Raw genomic sequence first — 22069 nt, forward strand, 5'->3', positions numbered from 1 at the left:
TCTGACTTTTTTTGAAGAAAGTAAATAGCTTACATAACTGTTTGTTTAATATGACCTGCCTAATGGCTCAATTTTATTACTAATATGTTGATAATTGTCATAGCTGAAAAGTTTATTTCTCTATATTATTCAGATTTTATTAAGCCCTTTAAACATTCACACTAATAAGAGTTGCTCAATACTTATCAAATCACTGAGTAATAATCACAAAAGAAACACAAGCTCAGCAAGTGGCGTCGTCTCCTATTCTATGATTTCTGGAACTAAACAAATGATTCAAACTTTATTTTCATCAAATAAAGGAAATGCCTTAAGATATATTTTAGTCTGCTTGCAACTGAAAAAAACAATTTCTAAAAACATATAAGTTGATTGTTTAAGGTATTCAAAAACATGAAAGGCAAAAACAATGTTCCTAATGTGATTTTAAATAGCTTTAAGTGAATTTTAAGTGATTAAAAAATTTTCAAATGTCCATCTGTAATTGCACCTACATGACAAAATAATTTCAGAGCTAAAAAAAAAACAGTCTATTATCTCATAGTTTTACTTAGGCATTATTAAGTAAGTGACTTGGCTTTTTTTCTACTGATGGACTGATGGGCTGACTGGCTATTTTTGTATGAGGCAGATGGAACTTTTATTAATCCATAAATGTAAATTGGCTATATCATGAAAGATATAATGAAATGTTACTGTTTACAATTCTAAGTGAAATATTTTAATTTCTATAATGTAAGGGTTTGCTTTTCCCCAGTGACTCACTACAAAATTATCTCTATCTAAAATTTTACACTCTATTTTAATTCATTTTTGATATGATTTTGTTGAAAGTATATTTAATAAGGTATTTAAAGTATTTTTATTTAGTCTACTATAACTTTTATATCCTTCTCTTAACATGACTATGCCTTAAGCCTATGGGTTTTTTTCATAAAAAAGGAATGCTGATCTATTATTTAGCAGTTGAATTCCTGATTGAATTTCACCTGAACAAGAAAAACATATAGCTTACTCACCACTTTACCAGAATTAAGTAAACTTTTCAGCCTTCCAATAAAAACCAAAAAAAAAAAAAAAAAAGGTACAATATTTGACCCAGGGTTGCATTCTGGTTGTATATATTATAGCAAGCATAATGTACTCATTGTAAGCCAGGGTACATCTCTAAGACAGATCTGTTATGTACTGTTCAGCCTAGAGAATTCCTTTCAAAATGTTTGGTAAATTAGTGCATTAAGACACATTTTAAAAACAGTAACTTACGGGAGGTCCAGTGTCCCCTTTAGGCCCTCTTAGATTCTCCATTTCGAGCATTGTATTAAGATCCTCATAATAATAATAATAATCATAAAGCTCAGTTTCATAGCTATTTTCGAAGGGATAAGTAGCATCAGGATCAAATTCACCTTCCTTCCTTAGATCAAGGTGATTATCCACAGATGGCTCATCTGTCACTCTGTATAAGGTTGTGTTTAAAATCTGTTGCAGTTCCATAAGTTCATTAGTGTGTAGATTTTCTGGGATAGCTTTCTTGAGATTCTTAATTGTATCTTGTTTTATATGTGGAAGAATAGATGATATCTTCTTAAATGGTGACAGGCCAGTTACTTTATCATCACGTTGTGTGGTATTGTCCAACACGTTTAGAAGAGAACTAAATTTCTCCTTGCTATTTTTCCTTGGCTCATCGAGGCTATGATGTGTCATTGGCAGGCTTAGATTTGCCTGAGTAAGTTGCTCAGCGATCATTTCTTTGGCCTGAATCACATGGTTCACAAGATCTACAGCAGAGACATTCCCTGACTGAAGAGAAGTTAACTGAGATCTTGATATCTGGTGTTCTTGTTCTTTATGCTCTGCCGTAGAATCATTTCTGGAATCTAGAATGCTTCTGCCTTTGGTAATTGTGTCCTCCGTCAGTACTTTTTCACCAAATCTTTTGGGCAAGAGAGAGTTTTCTGGTATCTTAGCTGGTACAATAGTTGTATGAAGAAGGCTTGTCTCAGGGAGACACTGCTGTTTCACATATCTGCAATAGTTTGCAGATGCTTCTGCAGAAGGAATAATATCCAACTGACATACTATTCCTTCAAAATGGACAGAATTATTATTCATACTTCCCAAGGTAAACACACTGTTAGAATCAAAGGTCTGAACTTCTGAAAGAGTCTCTCTGCTAAAATATTTCCTTCCACATTCAGCAAACATTGCGACAACTTGATAGCTAACAGCAATGGCAAATGTGTGCCATTGCTCATCGTGTACACTGTAGTTGAAAAATACAGACTGCTTTCCTCCAAGGTATACCACTAATTTTTTAGGTAATAACTGTACTCCTAATTGCAGTCTATTTTTACTTCTAATGCTGAAGAGAAATGCATTGTTTACTCTATGTGACTGTAAACCAATTAATATTGTAAATGGCTGTTCTAAGTTGACTGGTAAAATTTTCACGAGAGGTGACTCAATGTAAGAATCATTTGTTAAAAGGACACCCGATTCTCTTAAATGGACCCCCTGAGGTAATGGTGTAGATGATGATGGTACAGCAGTCACTGATGATGAATGTCTTACATCTTTGCCTCCAAGGCCTAGTTGATGAAGAATATCTATGCCTGGAAATTAAAAAGAGAGAGAGAAAGAGAAAGAGAGAAAGAATCTTACTCTTATGCATTCATGTGTTCATATAAATGTTTGAGTATACCTACAATCTTCCTTGTAGGTATCAACAGTAATCCCTAAAATAAACATGCTCTATCATTAACTAATTTCTAGGTAATGAGAGGTATGGAAAGGGAAAATAAAATGTTACACTCATAATCTGAAACACACACATACATACACCCCAATATCCCTAAACCCAAAATTTAATAAATGTTCTCTTACTCTTCCCAATTAGGAAACTTTTTACTCCAATGAATTACCTGTTCAAAGATTCCCAGATAGTCATTTATCTTTAATTTAGAACTTAAAATTTTATGACTTCTGTGTTAAAGAGAAACTAGGGACATACTTACAAAAAGAAATTTTTAATTTGGAAACCATTTTATAAATTAAGTTCACACAACAGTTTAAACTATAATTTTTCAGGCTATTTTCCATTTTACCTTCCGAGAATTTACAGGTCACATAAGAGCTCTCCCTATGTCTAATACCTTAAGTGTGTGCTATACATAAAGTACCCAGTCACCCTGAAAACTCCTAGACAAGAGAACTTAAATTCTTACTGTTGCTGATCATTGTATTTTTTTCTCTCCCTTCCAAATTTCTCTCTCTTCCATTTTTTTCTCAGTCCTCCAGAGTAATTGTTAATCCAAACAGTTTGCAGTTTCTCAATATGTTATAAAATATAGGTTTTATATACATTATAATCATGATTTTTCTGGTTTTCATTGTAATGTTATTGATAGTATACTGCTTATCTCTCTTACCCAATTATAAACTCTTGAATTCAGATTCTATGTCTGCTTCCTTATTGGATATCTACTATACCTGACTTCAAATAGTTCTATAATTTCTGAATGAATGAATCTGCACCACCAGAATCTAATCAAATGTGACATTTACTTCTAGAGTTCTATAACTCTAGGACTTGTAAAATAATAAACTTCTCAAGGATACAGAACAGCTTAGTCAGCCATGTGATCTTTATTATTCTTTGGGTTATAAATCTCCCATTTGTATCATTGTATGTACATAATCATTTCCAACAAGAAATGTTAAAGAACTATTCATTCATCACTATGATAAGTGAGGAAAAACAAAGATTTCTGAAGATTAGCCAGCAAGATTACACATCATCTTAACTTTACTTTTATAGGAAATTAGTAGATATTTGATAACTCACTTTTATTAGAAATTGCAAATTTAGTGGCAAATGTCCACCAAAATATTCCTAACAGCAGTTATAAATTATATGCATCTCCAGGAATTTGGGGAAATACTTTAAAGAGGCCCCATAAAAACACACACAAAAAATCTTTGACTTCTCATGTTTTAAAATTATAATTTTTAAAAAACTTTAATTTTACTCCATAATATGGCTGTTTGTTTTAACATAAAACATGAATTACCAGCTAAATCATTCCTAATCTTCAATGAAAATGTACACTTCTGGAACATAACATGCTTAAACTGTGACTTTGGGTACTCTTGACCAATGCTAATTGCTTGTAAGGATATTCTCAATCCAAGAAATAAACTATGGAAGAAACACTGCTAATGTGAAAATCACAATGCTTAAAATATATATAATAATAAAGTAGAGGAAATATGATCTGGCATCTATGATGCCAGATCAGCTATTCTTACATAAAGGAAGAGTCAAAATTATGTGGTATAATATCTAGGGCTGCTACTTGCCCAAAGAAAACCAGTCTTTGTATTTAACCCATACTATGTACTGTCTCAAATTTCTGATTCTATTAGAATGAAATTCTATTAGAAAGAGTATTATTTTAAAACTTTAGTATACATACATTTTTGATATTTATATATATATATACATGTACATATATATGTTTCCTTTAATTCTAATATATATGTATACATATTTCCTTCAATCCTATTTCTGAATTTTAATGACAAATAGCTAGGATTTTAAAAATATCAAATGTTTTAAAACATTAACTACATAAAAAACTTCTTGACTGAACCTTCCTTGCATTTCTAAAATAAAATCTACTTGACAGTTATATTTTATTCTTTTAATACCTTACTGGATTCTTCAAGAATATCCCATGTAGACTCTCTGCATAGATATTTATGAATTAAGACTGGCCTGTGGTTTTCCCCTTATTTTCCTTATCTTTATCTGACTATAGTGTTGAACTTCATTATTTTTTATGGCCCAGAACAGTTTAAATACCTTTAAAATTATTTTTCTCAGAAGTTAGATAAAATTCAGTTGTAAACCAAACTTATGTTGGCTTTTTCATTGATAGCTCTTCATTCCCCTTCCTAATTTATTCTACATTGATTTATTCTGATTTTCAACTACATTTTGAATCAATTTTTAAAATTTATATTTTTATATGAAATAACTTCCTTCTAGGCTTTCAAATGTATTACTCAGAGATCTTCATGTAATATTTATTTTTGTTTCCCTATTTCTGTGGTTCTCTATATAATTTTCCAATTTTGAATATTTTGCTCTATTCTTTTTTTTTTTTAAATAAGTGGCAGAGTGGCATTCAAACCCACTCTGGCTCTAGAACTCTTTCTTTTAATTTATTTATTTTTTTATTTTTTATTTTTGGCTGCCTTGCATCTTCATTGCTGCATGCAGGCTTTCTCTAGCTGCGGCGAGTGGGGGCTACTCTTCCTTGCGGTGCACAGGCTTCTCATAGCAGTTGCTTCTCTTGCTGCGGAGCACAGGCCCTAGGCGTGCAGGCTTTAGTAGTTGTGGCACACAGGCTCAGTATTTGTGGCTCGCAGGTTCTAGAGCGCAGGTTCCGTAGTCGTGGCTCACAGGCTTAGCTGCTCTGTGGCATGTGGGATCTACCTGAACCAGGGATCAAACCCATGTCCCCTGCATTGGCAGGAGGATTCTTAACCACTGCTTCACCAGGGAAGTCCTCTATTTGTTCTTTAGTGTAACTATTGCTTATTTCAAAAGTATAGCCTTTGAATTTGTTTATCCTTTCTACTATTTTTGTCTGCTTTCTGTATCATTAATTTCTGCATTTATCTTTATTATCTTTTCCTATTTTCATTTGGTTTATTGGATCCTTTTTCTAGTTTCTGGCAATGAGCACTTAGTTATTTATAGCACTTAAGCAATAAATTTCCTCAATACTGCTTTTGCTATATCCCACAGATTTTGATATGTGATATTTTCATTTTGTGTGATATTTTCATTTTTGTAGTTTTCTAGAAACTATGGAATTTTTACTTGTATTTACTTGTATTTTTCCATTGAACCAAATGATTTAAGAGGAAATGCAAAATCTTCCAGTTAGAAGGGTTTTTGTTTTCTAATTTTGTTAGTAAAATCTAACTTAACAGAATTGTAATCAGAAGACTAATTTGCACTTTGTTTTTGAAACAGCCTAATAAATGGTCAATTTTCAATAGAGTTTGATAAGCACTTACAAAGGTGTCTCAGGGTATAGAATTTAATACCAGTTGGCTGAAGTTCGTTGTTTATTTTATATCCTCTATACCCTTATTTTTATACAATTAATCTTTCATGGACTAAGAGGTAAAGAAAGTCTCAATCACTATTATGTCTTTTTGGCCTTTTATCTCATGTGGTCTTAACTTTATGAATATTAATGTTATGACTTCTATGCAGAGATAGTCATAAAATTCATATATTGGGTACTGCACCTTATCTGGGATTAAGACCCCTTGCCCCACTTTTTGTTTGCATTTGTCTGATATACCTTTGCCCATGCTTTTATTTTCACCTACATTGAAACACTGCTTTAGGTAAAGAGGAGGGAGTTTGATTTGTTTTGTGATCTAATCTGAAATTTTTTTGAATATAAAATTAAATCTATTTACAATTATTGATGTGATGGTTTGTTTAATCTGTCATATTTTGTTTCCCCATTTTAATTTTTAAAGTCACTATGTGCTTTGTTTACTTTGCTTTTGTATGTAGTTCTTTTGAAATTAGAAAGGTTTGTATTTTTATCTAAAGTTGACCTTTAAAATTATAAATGTATACAATGTCCCTAGTCCTCTTTAGACATATATTTTTCAGTGAACGATGTTTCCTTTTCTTTTTTCTCCTTTTTCCCCCTTTACCACCTAATATTAGTCATATTATATTAATCAAATAATATTAGGATTATTTTTCTTTATATTTACCTTTTCATTATTAAATACTATCCTTATAGTATTTTTTGATTTATAAGCTTTGGATAATTTTTAATTCCCAGCTTCTGATGAGCCAATCAGCAAACTTAATCTACTTCCTGGGTTTTTTTTCCCCTTTCCTCCCATTTTTTTAGTGGTTGTACCATTCCTACATTGTTAGTTAATATGGTATTTAGATTTTGTTTCATTCCCATATTTTCTTTTGTTAAATAGAGCCAGTCTTTTGTAGCTGTTTTCTCATTTACTTTTTGCTGAAGTTTGTTCTATTAGCTTCATCAAGAAGGGTTCATGAGAACTTTTCCTGACTTAATTGTTAGTAGCTTTGTACCTTAATTTTCACTGAATATAACATTCTTTGTTGGTATTTTCTTTCCTTGGATATCTTGCAGTTATGGTTCCACTGTCTTTAGGTGTTGAATGTTAGGACAGAAAAATCTGAAGTCAGACAATTTTTTTCTCCTTCTAAGTGACTCGATTTTTTAACAGCATACCCAAAAGATCTGTTCTTTATCTTCGAAGTACAGTGATTTTTTATTATGATATGGATTCATATTGACCATTCTGGATAAATGTTTCCAGGCACACAATATGCCCATTTGTTGTATAAATTCAAGTCTCATTTTTTTGTTGTTGTTGTTTTTTGGGATTTTTTTAACTTCATGAATTACACCCTTGAATATTTATTTTATAGTTTCTATTTTCTCCTTCAAAAATTCCTATTATAAGTATGTTGAATCTCCACTGCTGTCCTCTATATCATTTCTCTGTAAATGTTCCTTATCTTCAATTCCATTTGTTTGATTCTCATATCTTTGTGTTTCCTATGTCTTCTCTTCATGTTCCAATTTCATTTTCATTTGTAAAAGGGTTTTTTTCCCTACCACTTCTTTTGAGTTTTACAAGCTCACAGTTCATTTCCTTTTAATATCTTACCATCTCTTTCGTTTCCTGAGTTCTTATATTTCTGCTTTATGATCTTCCTTCACAGAGGTGATTTTTTTTTTATGTATGCATTCTCATTTTTGCTGTTTTTCCCCTACATTTTACCTTGGTGTGTCTTTCTATGTTAGTTACTTATGGTTTCATAGTCCAGCAATTTACAGAAGGATTCTGGGAGAGAAGATGGAGGGCCATGCCTGCCAAATCTCAAAACCCAAAGGTTCCATTTCAGCATTACCGGAGTTTCCTTCTCAAATGGCTCCTTGATACAGCCCCACCTTCTTCTCTGAACCAAACCCAGTCCAGGAGGACTTCCACAGCCAGCCACACTCACAACTCCTCTCTCCTTCCCCTGTATTCCCTTACACTGGCATATACTTCAGAATGAATCCTTCACTTTAGGAAGCAGATTTTTACATTTTCTGAACTCTGTCCCCACTGAGCCATTTAGCTATTATCTGTGATTCTTTCTTATACTTCCTTCTGGGCAGCTTCAGTCCTCCCCAGATCCTGTGACACTTGTTTTGTACAAAGGCTAAAGGTTAAGTACTTCAGGGTGTGCTCCTCACCTTCAGGAAGTTGGCTTTTGCTGGTGCTTTCTGAAATCTTACTATTGATTTTACTCCATAGGGCATCTGCTTTTCCCAGCAGATTTTGGGAGTCTGCAGATTATACCAGTCCCCTAGTTTTGGTAAAAATGCAGTTTTCAGGTTCATTTATTATTTCATTCACCTTGTATCATTAGTATGATATCCAGAAACAGAAATGGAAAGAAAGTATCTCATCGTTTCAAGTTTATACTGAAAGTCTATACTCATTCCACAGATGAAGAATCTGAGGTCCAGAGAGATTAAGTAACTTGGTCAAGGACACACAGCTGATGAACGGTAGAAATGGATTTCAGCACAATCAGACTGACTTCAAAGTCTACCACCTTCAAAGTCTAGCTGCCACATTGTCTCACAGCCACTGTATTCTCCATACCACCTCATTTCCCTTGGCAAGCCTAATTGATTATGGCAGGGTTATTTCTCCCAACAGAAATCTCACAGTGGAAAATATTCTCTAGGTAGCCACCAGAGTTCATATCTGATGTGAAATCTAATTGTTACTCTAGTTTTACCCTTTCACGTCTCACTGTGAATATGTTTAGCAAAGCCTTTGAGTAGATGTTGACTGAAGAGAACACAGGCATACCTCAGAGATACTGCAGGTTCTATTCCAGACCACCACAGTAAAGTCAATATCAGAATAAAGTGAGTTACACAAATTGCTTAGTTTCCCAGTGCATAATAATTTATGTTTATACTATACTGTCATCTATTAAGTCTGCAATAGCATTATGTCTAAAAAACAATGTACATACTTTAATTAAAAACTACTTTATTGCTAAAAAATGCTAACCATCATCTGAGCCGTCAGCGAGTTGTAATCATTTTGCAAAACAGTATCAAAAACACTGATCGCAGGCTTCCCTGGTGGCACAGTGGTTGAGAGTCCGCCTGCCAATGCAGGGGACACAGGTTAGTGTCCCAGTCTGGGAAGATCCCACATGCCGTGGAGCGGCTGGGCCCGTGAGCCATGGCCGCTGAGCCAGCGCGTCTGGAGCCTGTGCTCCGCAATGGGAGAGGCCACAGCAGTGAGAGGCCCGCGTATCGCAAAAAAAAAAACAAAAAAACAAAAAAAAACAAAACACTGATCTCAGGCCATAATACATAAAATGAAAAAGTTTTAAATATTGTGAGAATTACCAAAATGTGACACAGAGACATGAAGTGAGCAAATGCTGTTGGAAAAATAGCACCAGTAGACTTGACTGAAACAGGGTTGCCACAAACCTTCAATTTGTAAAATATGCAATATCTGAGAAATGCAATAAAGTCAAGTGCAATAAAATGAGGTATGCCTGTAGAGAACTGTTAAGGATAAAAACGCACAGACAAGAGGGGTGGGGAGAACAGGAGAAAAAAGAAAAAGGCTTCTATCAGAATACAGATTTTTTACATTAATTTAAGCCTAGCCCTGGATACCACCAAGTTGCAAATTTAAATTTAGATATCTGGTACTGATGAACATAGCAAGAAAAATCTTAGTTGTCTATAGTAAGTTACTTGTTTCATGAGTGGCTCTAACCAGGAAATCAATCTAGTTTGTGTCCCTTAGGAAATTAGTATTTAAAGAATACTCATTATCAACCAGGCACTTTATTAGATGGCTTACATTGTTTAAAGAATAAGAATAATAGCATTTATTAAACTGTTTCTATGTACCAAGAACTATGCTAAGAATTTTACTGTATTAAGCCACATAATTCTCATAACATAATGAAGTATGTGCTATTGTTAATCCATCTGACAGTTACAAAAACAAGTCACAGAGAATTTCAATGATTTTCCCAAGGTCACCCAACTAGGAAGTTCAGAGGCAGAATTTGAATGTAGGCAGTTCTCTAGAGCCAGTCTATTAGCATGGCAACTTTTCGGAATGCATATGTAGCCTGATGGCAGAACTGACTGTATCTCCACCTATTTGCTTCTTAAACAGAATACATCATGGTGTTGCCAAGACAACGCCTTGCTCTTTTAACTGTAAACATCAAGCCTAATGACTTCATCCAAACCATGGTTTCAGTAACCACATATGCTGACTCACAAACCTCTCTGCTGGGTTTGAATAACCAATTGCCCACTGAATTTATCCAGTAGAGGTTAGTTATCCCACAAGCACTTCTAACTCAATACATTTTTCCCCAGATTCGTTCCTCTTCCTTTAGTGTGTTTCTCAGTGAAGATCCCCACTACCACACCAGGAGTCTGAGTAATATTTTTATAGTGTAAATTATATCATGGCATTCTCTTGAACAAAATTCTTCAATGGCTTCCCATTACACTAAAAGTGCAATCCAGAGTTTTACGGGGTGCATGAAACCTATGTCTTACCTATCTCATCTCTCCTTTCATTTCTTCCCACGTCTGCTCCATCCAAACTGGTCTTTTCTTATTCCTTAAAACCACTAAACTCATTTTTAACTCACAGCATTTGAACTTATCTTTCTCTTGGCTTAGAATGCTCTAAAGCCTTAGTTCATTCTGATCTAGGCTCAAATGTGACCTCCTCAGAGAGGCTCTCCCTGGCCACATTACCTAAACTATAAAATAGTTATCCTCCTTGCCCCAATAACTCTCTAACTCTAATGTCTTACTGAGCTTTATAATTTCTTCATAACACTGAAAATTTAGGGGAAAAAATGTATGTATATATAAACTTTATTACTTGGCTGTCTAGTTGAAATGTAAGTCCTTCAGAGTAGACCTTCATCTTGTTTTACAGTAATATTCCAACAACTAGGACAATGACTAAAAACAAAGTAGGTCCACAGTATTGCTTGAATGAATTAATCGATCTAGTCATCTAACCCAGAAACCTGGTAATTATCTTTGATACTTCCCTTCCCACCCATTCTCCATATCTATCCAGTCACCAAGTCCAACACAAGCCTTAGTTAGGCTCTGTTTAGTCAGATTTCAATATTAGCCTCCTAATAGATTTCTCTGTCTCTTATGAGACATCCTTGTCCCATCCATCACCACACTGCTGCTAGAGAAAGCTTCCTAAAGCACAGAACAAAATGAACATTAGTTCATGACACTCCTTCCTATAACACCACATCAGTATTTCTTATAGCTTTTAGTACTAAACTCAATCATCTTATTTCTGCCCTCAGGCCCTTAATGATATAACCTCCTGTCTATATTTCTAGTCTCACATTCCATACCTTCCTAATAAACTTCACTGCTTGGCAATATCCTGTGCATATTATCACATATTATTGCTGGGAAGGTTGGCACTGACCATGATTCCACTGGGAAAGGACAACTGGACACTCCACATAAGGACTTTCCTAGACCCTTCTCCCTGAGTCTCTTCCCTAGACTGATTTTAGTCTGTATCCTTTTGCTGTAATCTACCATAACAGAGTATAACAGATTTCATGAGTTCTGTGAGTTCTTCTAGAACATTGAGCCTGAAATTGGTCTTGGGGACCCTCAAACTTGCAGTTGGTGTCAGAAGTAAGTGTGGTCTTTGGGACTGTCCCCTAATTTACACTGGTTTACATGTTTCTTCTCAATGATTTATCTTCTCACTCCATGGTATTTCCTATTCTTGATACTTAAATTTTCCTTGAATTTCTTGCCATATCAAAGCTTACAAAAACTCATTCTTTCAGAGTCCTGGTAAGTATGTCCCTCCATGCCAAGTTTACGCATCTTACAAGACTCAGTTCAAGTGTTACCTCCTCTTTAAGCCTTCAGTTCAATTTTTGGTTTGTTGTTGTTTTGTTACATACTAATGACAAATAGACCCTTTCTCAGTATGCTAATAAAAATCAGTCTTCTAGAAACATCTTAAAATGGAAACAAATAGTTCCAGTACAGCCAGAGGCAAGGATGACCATTATTAAACTTTGTTCTGCAGAAACCTCCCAGCCAAGTCCCAGAGCTCTGGAAACCAGACTCATGCATGCCCAGGTAGAAACCTGGTAGATTCTTCTGCCAAAAAACAACACTTCCCAAGAGGAAAGACCTAGAGAAGGTGAAGTACAGAGATCCCTCAATGAAACCAATTATTTCACCAGCCTCACTCACACACACACACACAGTTTTCAGTCATCCCTTTGGTGCCCCACTCTTCAATATTAACAGCAAGCCAGGGATCACCAAGCATGTGAGGACAACCTCTAACAGACAGGATGGAAGCAGGAAAAGGAACTTCTAGGAGACAGACACTGGCTGTCACATCTCTTTATATACCATGAAAAGGCCATTTACACACTTTTGCCACACCTTAGCAGCTGGCGATATGGACAGACATCTCCATTTTGGGCTTTGGATTTGAAACAAGTGATACAAAGAAACAGACAGAGGAGAATGTGTCCACCATCCAGTGGTGGCCACAGTGGCCCATACTCCTCCTGGGGAGTAGCTCTACCTTTGGTCTTGGTCCGTAATTTCCCTGGTTTCTGTTCTTAAGTGACCTGATTCTCTAGACTTCCTGGTAATTCTGTGAACCACAGAATAGCTTTCAAGAAAAACCTTTTTGCTTTTTAATAAACCAGAATCAATTTCAGTTGCTCACCCTCAAGCACCTATCTTATACTGATCTCCAAATTATACTGTTAGGTGAAAAGCAATACACTGATCTCCAAATTATATTGTTAGGTGAAAAGCAATATGATAAGTATAATATCATTCAAATAAAAGCAAAAGCTATCTACCAAAAAAAAAGTATCATTCTTCTAAGCCTGCAAGTCTAATGCTCAGATATAGGCAAAGACACCAACCTGACTTGCCTTTCATTTGAAACCTATATAATAAGCAGTATTGATATTATTACTAACTAGGAAAAAGGAGAGACAGGCAGAGGGAAGACAAGAGGGAAGTGAAAAGAGAGACAGGAAGTGGGGGTAGAAAGGGAGACAAAAAGGAGAAATTGCATCTCCGTAGGTGCTAAAACTATGACTCATACCCAAGCATTTGACTCACTCCAGTGGCTATATAATTGACTCTGTGGTGGAGTAGAGTATACGCCTAAAGAAACAGACATGGGAGAGCCAATGGTTACTTGTTTTTACAAGTACAGAGAGCCAAAGAACCATTTTACCTGTCAACATTCAACAATATTCTATCACAAACTGGAGGAACAAGGGTAGTATCATGCTTACCTTTCAAAATGTAAGGATTCTTACGTTTCTTAGAAATTAGTAGCTTAAAAATTTTTTAAGTTATCAATTTTTAGATAAAAATAGAGTAATCAGTTAAGAGTGTAATAAATTACAGTATTAGTGCATTATTAACTAAATTAATATAAAAAGCACTTAATTTTAACAAATTCTTACTGTTTAAAATTTTCATGTATCTGGGTCAGTTAAGTCACCAAAGCTGTATTCTTTCTAGTTTGTAGGAATGAAAAAAATAAAATGATTGTTTAAATAAAATCAGAGTTGTACATGAGGAAGACCATACAGGTCTCAATATACTTTTCTTTTCCTTGCCAATTTACCCAAATTGACTAAATAACTAGGTAAGTGCCCAATATCCACTTTCCATTATTCTATATAGCCTCAGCCAAATCGTCTGTGCCAGAATTAAGACTCAAATATAGGCTTCTTGAATTCCAGCTCACTGAGTTAAGAACTAAAGAAAGTTGTTTAAAACCAAATATTTTACTTTATTTTTTCAATATCATCAGTATATAGAAAAAGGAAAGGATCCAGAGTATTTTTTTCTACTAAACTTTATCATATAGCTCATCATGTATGTAATAGCCATGCACTAAGTACTTTACATGTGTTCTCATTTCACCCACAACAACCTATGTGGTAAGAATTATTATCCTCACTTTTAAGTTTCTGAAATTGAGGCTCAAAGTATGTAAGGAACTTGCTCAAGGTCACATAACTGGTAGGCACTGGAACCTGGGCATAAACCCAGGATTCTGGCTCCAGAACACCTGTGCACCACGGTCACTGGGTATGTTAGAAGAAGAAATTGTGACTTTAAAGTATTCTTGGGCTTCCCTGGTGGCGCAGTGGTTGAGAGTCCGCCTGCCGATGCAGGGGACACGGGTTGGTGCCCCGGTCCGGGAAGATCACACATGCCGCGGAGCGCCTGGGCCCGTGAGCCGTGGCCGCTGAGCCTGCGTGTCCGGGGCCTGTGCTCCTCAATGGGAGAGGCCACAACAGTGAGAGGCCCGCGTACCGCAAAAAAAAAAAAAAAAAAAAAAAAAAAAACAGTATTCTTAATGTAAGTACATCTATTTTGGATAAAGAAATAAAAGCAACTTATTTATAAAATGAGAAATGAAGCTTTAACTTATGTGTAAAATTTTTGGTTAAGTGTCCATAACGGGTTTTGGCAGAAAATGCTTGGAGTTACTGCAACTAGAATGAGCTGCTTCTTACAACAAACACATTTTTGGGTTAATTTCCACAGAAAATACTCTTCTTGGAGACACACGTTTTACACAGAGAAATTTCTACAGCTGTGGTTTGCACACCTAGGGATCATGAACCTGAGGAGTGCTGTGTATGTTGACAATTAGCTTACATCTCATATGGTGTAAGGTATCACATAGAGGTGTTGCAACTACTCCTACCTCACTGGCAGCCAGCCCACCAACAGAGTTATAAGGAGACTGTATCATATAAGAAAAGGGAACTTTCTGTCAAATCCTTGGAAAACTCAGCTTTAAATAATTTTTTCTTATAATAGAATCATCTATTCATTTGGTTGTACCTAAACCTCAGTTATAAAACAAAGATTTATATTTATGAACAGGATATTTTAATGGTTTTCTTAGCTGTGCTAAAAGTTAAAGGAATAACTGAAAACATGGCAAATAACAGATGTTTATCTCTGCATAGTCTTAAAGTCTCACTAAAATGAGAATAAGGAAATGTGGTTTAAAACTACTTAGGCAAAGTGAAAGGGTAGAAGAGACAACAACAGATAAGAAATATCAACGAATTTTTGAAAGATGAAAAACACATGAAGGAATTAGCAGAGCTGACAAACACTAAGGGCTTTCAGAAGGAAGTGCTAATGACGGGCAGGCCAGCTCACACTTCAAAGTCCTGAAAAGGCTCAACAACTGAAGGCTCCAAATCACTGAATTCAGGAGAGAAGCATGAGGCATCATATGGGAGAGAGGGGAGGGTCTGAAAATCTGTATAAGAAGCTTTGAGAGCAAAACTGAAGATTAGAGCTTTCTTATGTAGAAACACTGAATCAATCCTAGCAGAAGAGGGAAAAGAAGCGCCATAATGAGAACAAGGGAATTCAGTAAAAATCTACATACTAAATGGTGAGACAGCAACTCCCCCCCTCCAAGAACCTCTTTATATCATTTAACTCCAATAACAGTGGCAACCAGGATTATATTCTACAAGTAAGAAATTGAAGGATTCTTCTCTAAAGAAACCGGACAGCCTTAGACATTTGTGGTCCAACAACGAGATGGTCAGCAATGCTCCTCATTTATCACGCTCTATGTAGAATATACCAGTTAACAAGGCCACCCATGCAAAAAGAGTTTCCAAGCATATTTTTATTACCTTGCTTTTAAATGATAACACAGGTAATATAGACTTATGAAGAATTTTTTGCAACATAAAAGATAGACCAAAGCAAACCAAAATTTGTGGGAAACAAAGACAATACAGGGAACAGAATAAAAGTTCAAAAAAATTATTTTTATCTTTGGAAAACTGAGTAGATATTACATCAAAGAAACAAGAACAAAATGTTATTTTTTAAGACACAATCTGAGTGAGAAATCTCTTAAAAATTTAAATGCACTGCAAGTAAATAATTTAAATATTTGGGAATAGTGACTCATGAAAATCTGATGTAAAATGTAAAGAAAACAAAGATGGCAAATCGGAGCTAAAAATAAGAAAATATGGAGTCCAATCCAGATCCAATATCTGACCAACAGAACTTACAGAAAGAAGAAATAAATATGTCAGAGAGAAAAAACACAGGAAAATTCCCAGAAAAATGAAAGATATTTCCCCATTGAAAAGGCCTAATAACTACCCATCAGAATAACTTGAAAAAACACGTTCTTACAAAATTTCAAAATATCAAGGATAAACAGCTGATCTTAAGGTTTAAAGTGGAAAATTAAAAGGTCATACATAAAGAATCAAGAATTAGTATAACATCAGATTTTTTAAGTGCAAGCCAGAAGACAATAGATGGAAGTCTTCAAAATTCTGAGAGACAACTATTTACAAAAAATTCTATACCCACCCAAACTACTCTCAAGCATATGGGTGAAATAAACACATTCTCAGAAATGCAATGCTGCAAGAAGTATACCACCTAAGTACACATTCTCAGGATGCTACTGGATGATACACTCCACTCAAATTAGGAAATGGACAATGCAAAAGGAAAACATGAGTTCCAAGATACTGGATCTAACACAGATGAGAGACATCACCTTTACAAGAAGCTTAGACAGCTACCAATCCATGGTAGAACAGAATCTTAGCTTCCAGAAGAAATATCTCCAAGAAAAAAAAAACTCAAATGGTTAGAGTATTTGGTGTTTTTTTTTTTTTTTTTTTTTGCGATACACAGGCCTCTCACTGTTGTGGCCTCTCCCATTGCGGAGCACAGGCTCCGGACGCCCGGGCTCAGCGGCCATGGCTGACAGGCCCAGCCGTTCCGCGGCATGTGGGATCCTCCCGGACCAGGGCACGAACCCGTGTCCCCTGCATCGGCAGGCAGACTCTCAACCGCTGCGCCACCAGGGAAGCCCCGTTTGGTGTATTTTTTTTTTAAAGTTTTAAAATTCTTTTGGAGTATCTGAGAAGAATTAGTCATAGTACCATAGAAAACAAAACAAACAACAACCAAAAAAAAGGAGGAAAACTATACAGAGAGGATAGAAGAAGAGGGTGAAGAGAGGGCATAGAATGGTGTAAAAATGTTAAACCCTCTTCATCAAAATTAGGAAGTCAATACAATATATAAGCATATTATTAAGAACTATGGAGAGTAAAATCAAAAGAAAATTTGGGTAAAGGATTGCAAGACTAGGTAAGGTCAAGGGATATTATTTTCTGTTATATATTTTGTAGCACAACTTGACTTTTTAAACTATATACTTGTATTACTTTTTTTAAGTTTTGGCAACTATCATAAGCACCAATAAATATTTATATTTATTTCTGAGAAGTCTAATTTGGGATCATCTCTAGCTCAAGTAGACATATTCAGCAGTACTAAGGTTACTAATGATATTTGTAATCACTAACAAATCACAATTTCTCTGAAAATGTTTTTCTAACCTCCTGATTAGATATTATCGTATCATGCCAATTCAACAACAACAAACTATTTTAGGAAAACAGTACTTCTAAGTTTCTAATAACATACCACTACTTTCATTTTTGTGCTCAAAAGTACTAAATTTTATAAAGTCAAAGTGGTTTTTAAAATATTTTTCTTTTTGTTAAGAACTCAAAATAAAATTTTATGAAGTCTGAAAAGTAAGATGTTCACCCTGAAATAAAAAAGCACATTTTGTATTCTGTAAATGAAATCTTAAGGTTGAAAGAAATATTATCTCTTTCATTTACTCCTTTCATTACTTCTGACTCTTTAAAAAAATCTATTCATAAATATTCAGTTTTCCTTATATCTTTGTCTGGGTTTTTGATATCTGGATAATGACACATTTTGTAAATTATTAAACTCATAACACTAACAGATGACAACTGTAAAGCAAGGGTATGTGTAATGGAAAGAAGTGGGGGGTTTTTGATGTTTTTTTGGGGGTCAGACTTGACAGGCCCAAATTCAGCTCTTAGCTATATAAGCCTGGGCAAGCCCCTTCCTTGGGCCTCAGTTTCTTCATCTATGATACCTACCCTACAGGTTCATTACGAGGATTAGAATCACATATGTAAAATTCCAGCAAAGGACAAGACAGAAAATAGATATTTAATAATAGCAATTCTCCTCTTTCTTATCTTCTCTCTTGTCCAAAAGGCTTAATTTTAAAGAATTGGTAGACTTTATAGTCTAAATACCTGAGTTCAAATCTTGGTTCTTCCATTTATTAGCCTGCAACCCTTGGGGTAGTTATTTATTCTTCTTAATCTTGGTTTCAGCAATTCATAGGCATAATTATAAAAACCCTGCAATGAGGTAGTGATGAAGAAAATATATATTCTACTAGCACAGTGACTGGTAACATAAGTTCTCAGACACTGTAACAGTCATGATAGCAAGAAATTAAGAGAGAGTTTCTATCCTCTTCTTGGCTACTTAAAGCAAACTAAAGTAACAGAAATGACTTGGTCAAAAATAGCATTTCATGAAGTTACATGTGACCTGATTTAATGATCTCCCCATAAAAGACAGTTAGAAAATGCCTTCCGTGATGGCTTTTAATTCATACATGTGGTATTTGACAGAATACTTAATGTTATGTCCATTGGTCAATTTGGTCAATAGAGTACCACCCCCTCCTTTGTGCCTTCTCTCTACCTACATGTATTTTGTTTACTTGTCTTTTTCTACTATTATTTGATTAATTGACTAAATTGACAAGTGACTCCTTGAATTGGTCATTGAATTGAAAAGTTGGTTCTGTCAAGTGAATAATTTGGCAGCCCTGCTGATACAAAGCAGAGGAGGAAAAAGAAAAATCAGGACCACGGTGATATTTTCTGTAGATCCAGCTCAGTTCCAGGGTTTTTCTCTTTGACTTTGGCTTTTTTTTTTTTCTTTAACCTTTGACAAAGGCACTTGTTTTTTCACTTTGGGGCCAGAGGCATTATCTTATTCACATTTCAATCACTGGCAATTAGGATATTATGGTGGCAAACAGAAAATATTATTTAAATGTTGTTTAATAAATGAATAAATTAGGGTATATATAGATTCCCAAAACTCTATCACCATACCACCAGAGCAAAGAGATAGCAAGCAAAAACAAAACAAAACCTTCAACTACTTTCTAAACCTCTCCATTTGAATTAAATGAAATCCCAAGCCCACTGGTATTCACATTTTATTTTGTTTCTTAATGATGTAAATCTAGACGGAACATTTAGTATATGCCTGTGTTGTTTCAAGAAGTGCAAAGGTAATTCAGTCACAGTTTGCCACCCCCAAGAACTCCCACTTAAAATGAAGTCACAAGCAAAGCCTTTTACTGTACAAAACTTCTTTTACAGAGAGTATGCTTAAAAAGGTAAGCAATTTCACAGACAGAAGATATGAATAATTCCTTAAAGGTCATATTTCCCCCCAAATTGGTTTCTTCACCCTTACATTCTCATTGTACTGGGTAGAATTTTTTTTACTGTTTAATGTTGAATTTAAGGTCATGACAACTTGAAAAGTCATGTACTTTTGCTATCTGGAAGCTGACTTTTTATATAAGTAAATAAGTAACAAGGTAACATTCTTACCTTGATCTTGTGCATGAACAGCACCCCCTGACACACATAGTACAATCAAATGAAGAAGCAGTTTCCTAAAAAAAAAAACAATTGGAAAAAACTTAGTTGGACATTTATGACCTATAAATCATAAAATTCAAAATGAACTCTAGTGCAAGAATAAGAATTAAGCTATTATTTTAATTAACACAGTATTTTAATACTCATATTGGTTAAAAGCAAGGGCTCTGAATTCAAGTTCCAGCTTTGCCACTTACTGTGTGTCTTGGGCACCCTTTTTATTACTCTGTGCCCTAGTGTCTCCATCTATTAAGTCTATCTCATAAAGGTTTTTGAATATTAACAAATACTTCATGTAAAGTACCCCAAACAGTACCTGGCACACAGGAAAAACTCAATAAATGTGAACTAGTACAGGTGAAATTATTAGTAGTATATATTATGTAAAATCACCATACATGTAATTTTACACAAAGTACTACAGATTGGCACAAAATACAACTTATAGTCACTTAACCACAGTGATCATAAATTGATGGAACCAGTTACTTGCTTAAATGTTTTTATATAAAATCTATTTGCAGATCATATTCAAATCACTCGCACTAGATTCATGACTCTTTGGTTCTGAAAATACTAACGACCTGTAGCTGTCAACATTGACCATTGTGATGAACAGTAATTGTGAACACAGTACTTAACCACTACAAATCAAAATATTCATTCACATTGATGAGCAAGATAAAAATATTTTGTGATTTTTTAGTTTAACCAAACTTTTGATAGATTTTGTTGATTAGTCTTCATAATTGGCTTTACCTCCCAACTGAAAATCATAGAGATAGTTTCAAAAAGTAATGATGAGCATACTGAAAACTATTTTATTACCTAGTTTTTCTTGCCAATATAGGCTCTGATTCTGTTTAGTCTAACTCAGAGACTCCCCAAATGACATTTCTGAAAATACAGTTCTGCAAGGAATGATTACAGAGCCCTCTAAAAATCATTTTTATTAAGTTCCTGGTGTGCTAGTAGTAATTGGTACATTTTCTATTTATCACTAAATAGATACATTTATCACTAAGTTGGTACATTTTTAATTTATCACTATGTTTTCACCTTTATCAACAAGAATAAGGAGCATATTAATGTAATAAAGTAAGCTAATATAAAATTATACTATTATAATTGTATGTTTATACACAATATAAAATTATACAATTCTCTTTGCTATAATGGACATATTATTTGTATTAGAATAGTATTAAGCATTTTTTCAGTAAGTGAAAAATGTACATTCTATGGTCATACTTAGCACAGAGCACAGCTTTTATAAGACCTTGATAGAATACTTAACAATCATTAACTCTACAAACTAATCAACTGAATCATTATAGAAATTTCAACTGATATGGGCAAATAGTTAGACCATATATTTTAATGAAGCCTATAAAAGATTCCCATATATGGTGTCATCCATGAGATGGTTCTCAAATGTCAGTTTGCCAAAGAACCACCTGAGGCTTTTTTGAAAAATCCAGATTCCAGGCCTTCCCATAGTGACTATGATTCATAAATTTGAAGTGGATCCTCAGCATGTATACATTTTTAACTAGGTGATTCTAATATTGATTGCGTATGTACCAAACTCTGAGAAAAAACAATTTAGAATATTTACTATTGATAGTTACATTGTACTTAAAATAACCTAATATTTTGCTTAAATCACATATATCTAATTTTATGACATGACACAAATAAGATTATTTGACCCTTTTAAAAAAAATCCTTTTCTACTGCCCTAGATCATGGTTTTCAAACATGAGTGGGTATCAGAATCACCTGGAGGGCTTGTTAAAGATTTCTAGGCTCCACCCTGAAAGTTTCTGACTCAGTAGGTCTGGGGTGGGACTCAAAAATTTGCAATTATAACAAGTTCTCAGGCAATGCTGATGATGCAGATCTGGAGAGACACACCGAGGACTACTGTTCTGGAATAGATGATGCTCAAGAGATGATGTGAGGCCTACTTGTTTTGCATCTTTTTACCGGAGCTGCATAGTGGAATCACCTGGTGATTTTTAAAAACTACTAATACTTGGGTTCTTCCCTCCCCACTCCCACCCTCAGAGATTCTGATTTTAATTTGTCCTACAGGGATTCTTAAACACTTCTCAGGTGATTCCAATGTGCAACGTTGAGGACCCCAGTGTGAAATTAAAATAATTTCTTTGGGTGCTCCAGGATGGATCCCAATGGGATCTAGAGTTTGAGTAAAAGGAGGCTCTTTTCCTTTCAAATTTCTATTTTCAACTGGCA

At 34.7% G+C, this 22069-nt stretch overlaps 1 protein-coding gene across 3 annotated transcripts in view; it reads right to left on the minus strand.

Moving 5' to 3' along the window:
- COL24A1 (collagen type XXIV alpha 1 chain) overlaps nucleotides 1–22069 on the minus strand; it is a 389096-nt gene that overhangs the window by 359309 nt on the left and 7718 nt on the right. For all 3 annotated transcript variants that reach the window (XM_082612777.1, XM_082612779.1, XM_082612778.1), the window contains exons 2-3: nucleotides 19760–19824; nucleotides 1267–2618 (exon numbers count right to left, since the gene is read on the minus strand). In XM_082612777.1, coding sequence (XP_082468903.1) covers nucleotides 1267–2618; nucleotides 19760–19824 — 1417 coding nt within the window. The remainder of the gene's footprint in view (nucleotides 1–1266; nucleotides 2619–19759; nucleotides 19825–22069) is intronic.

Source organism: Mesoplodon mirus (assembly GCF_964341445.2).
Source record: "Mesoplodon mirus genome assembly, chromosome: 3".
NCBI lineage: Eukaryota > Metazoa > Chordata > Mammalia > Artiodactyla > Ziphiidae > Mesoplodon > Mesoplodon mirus.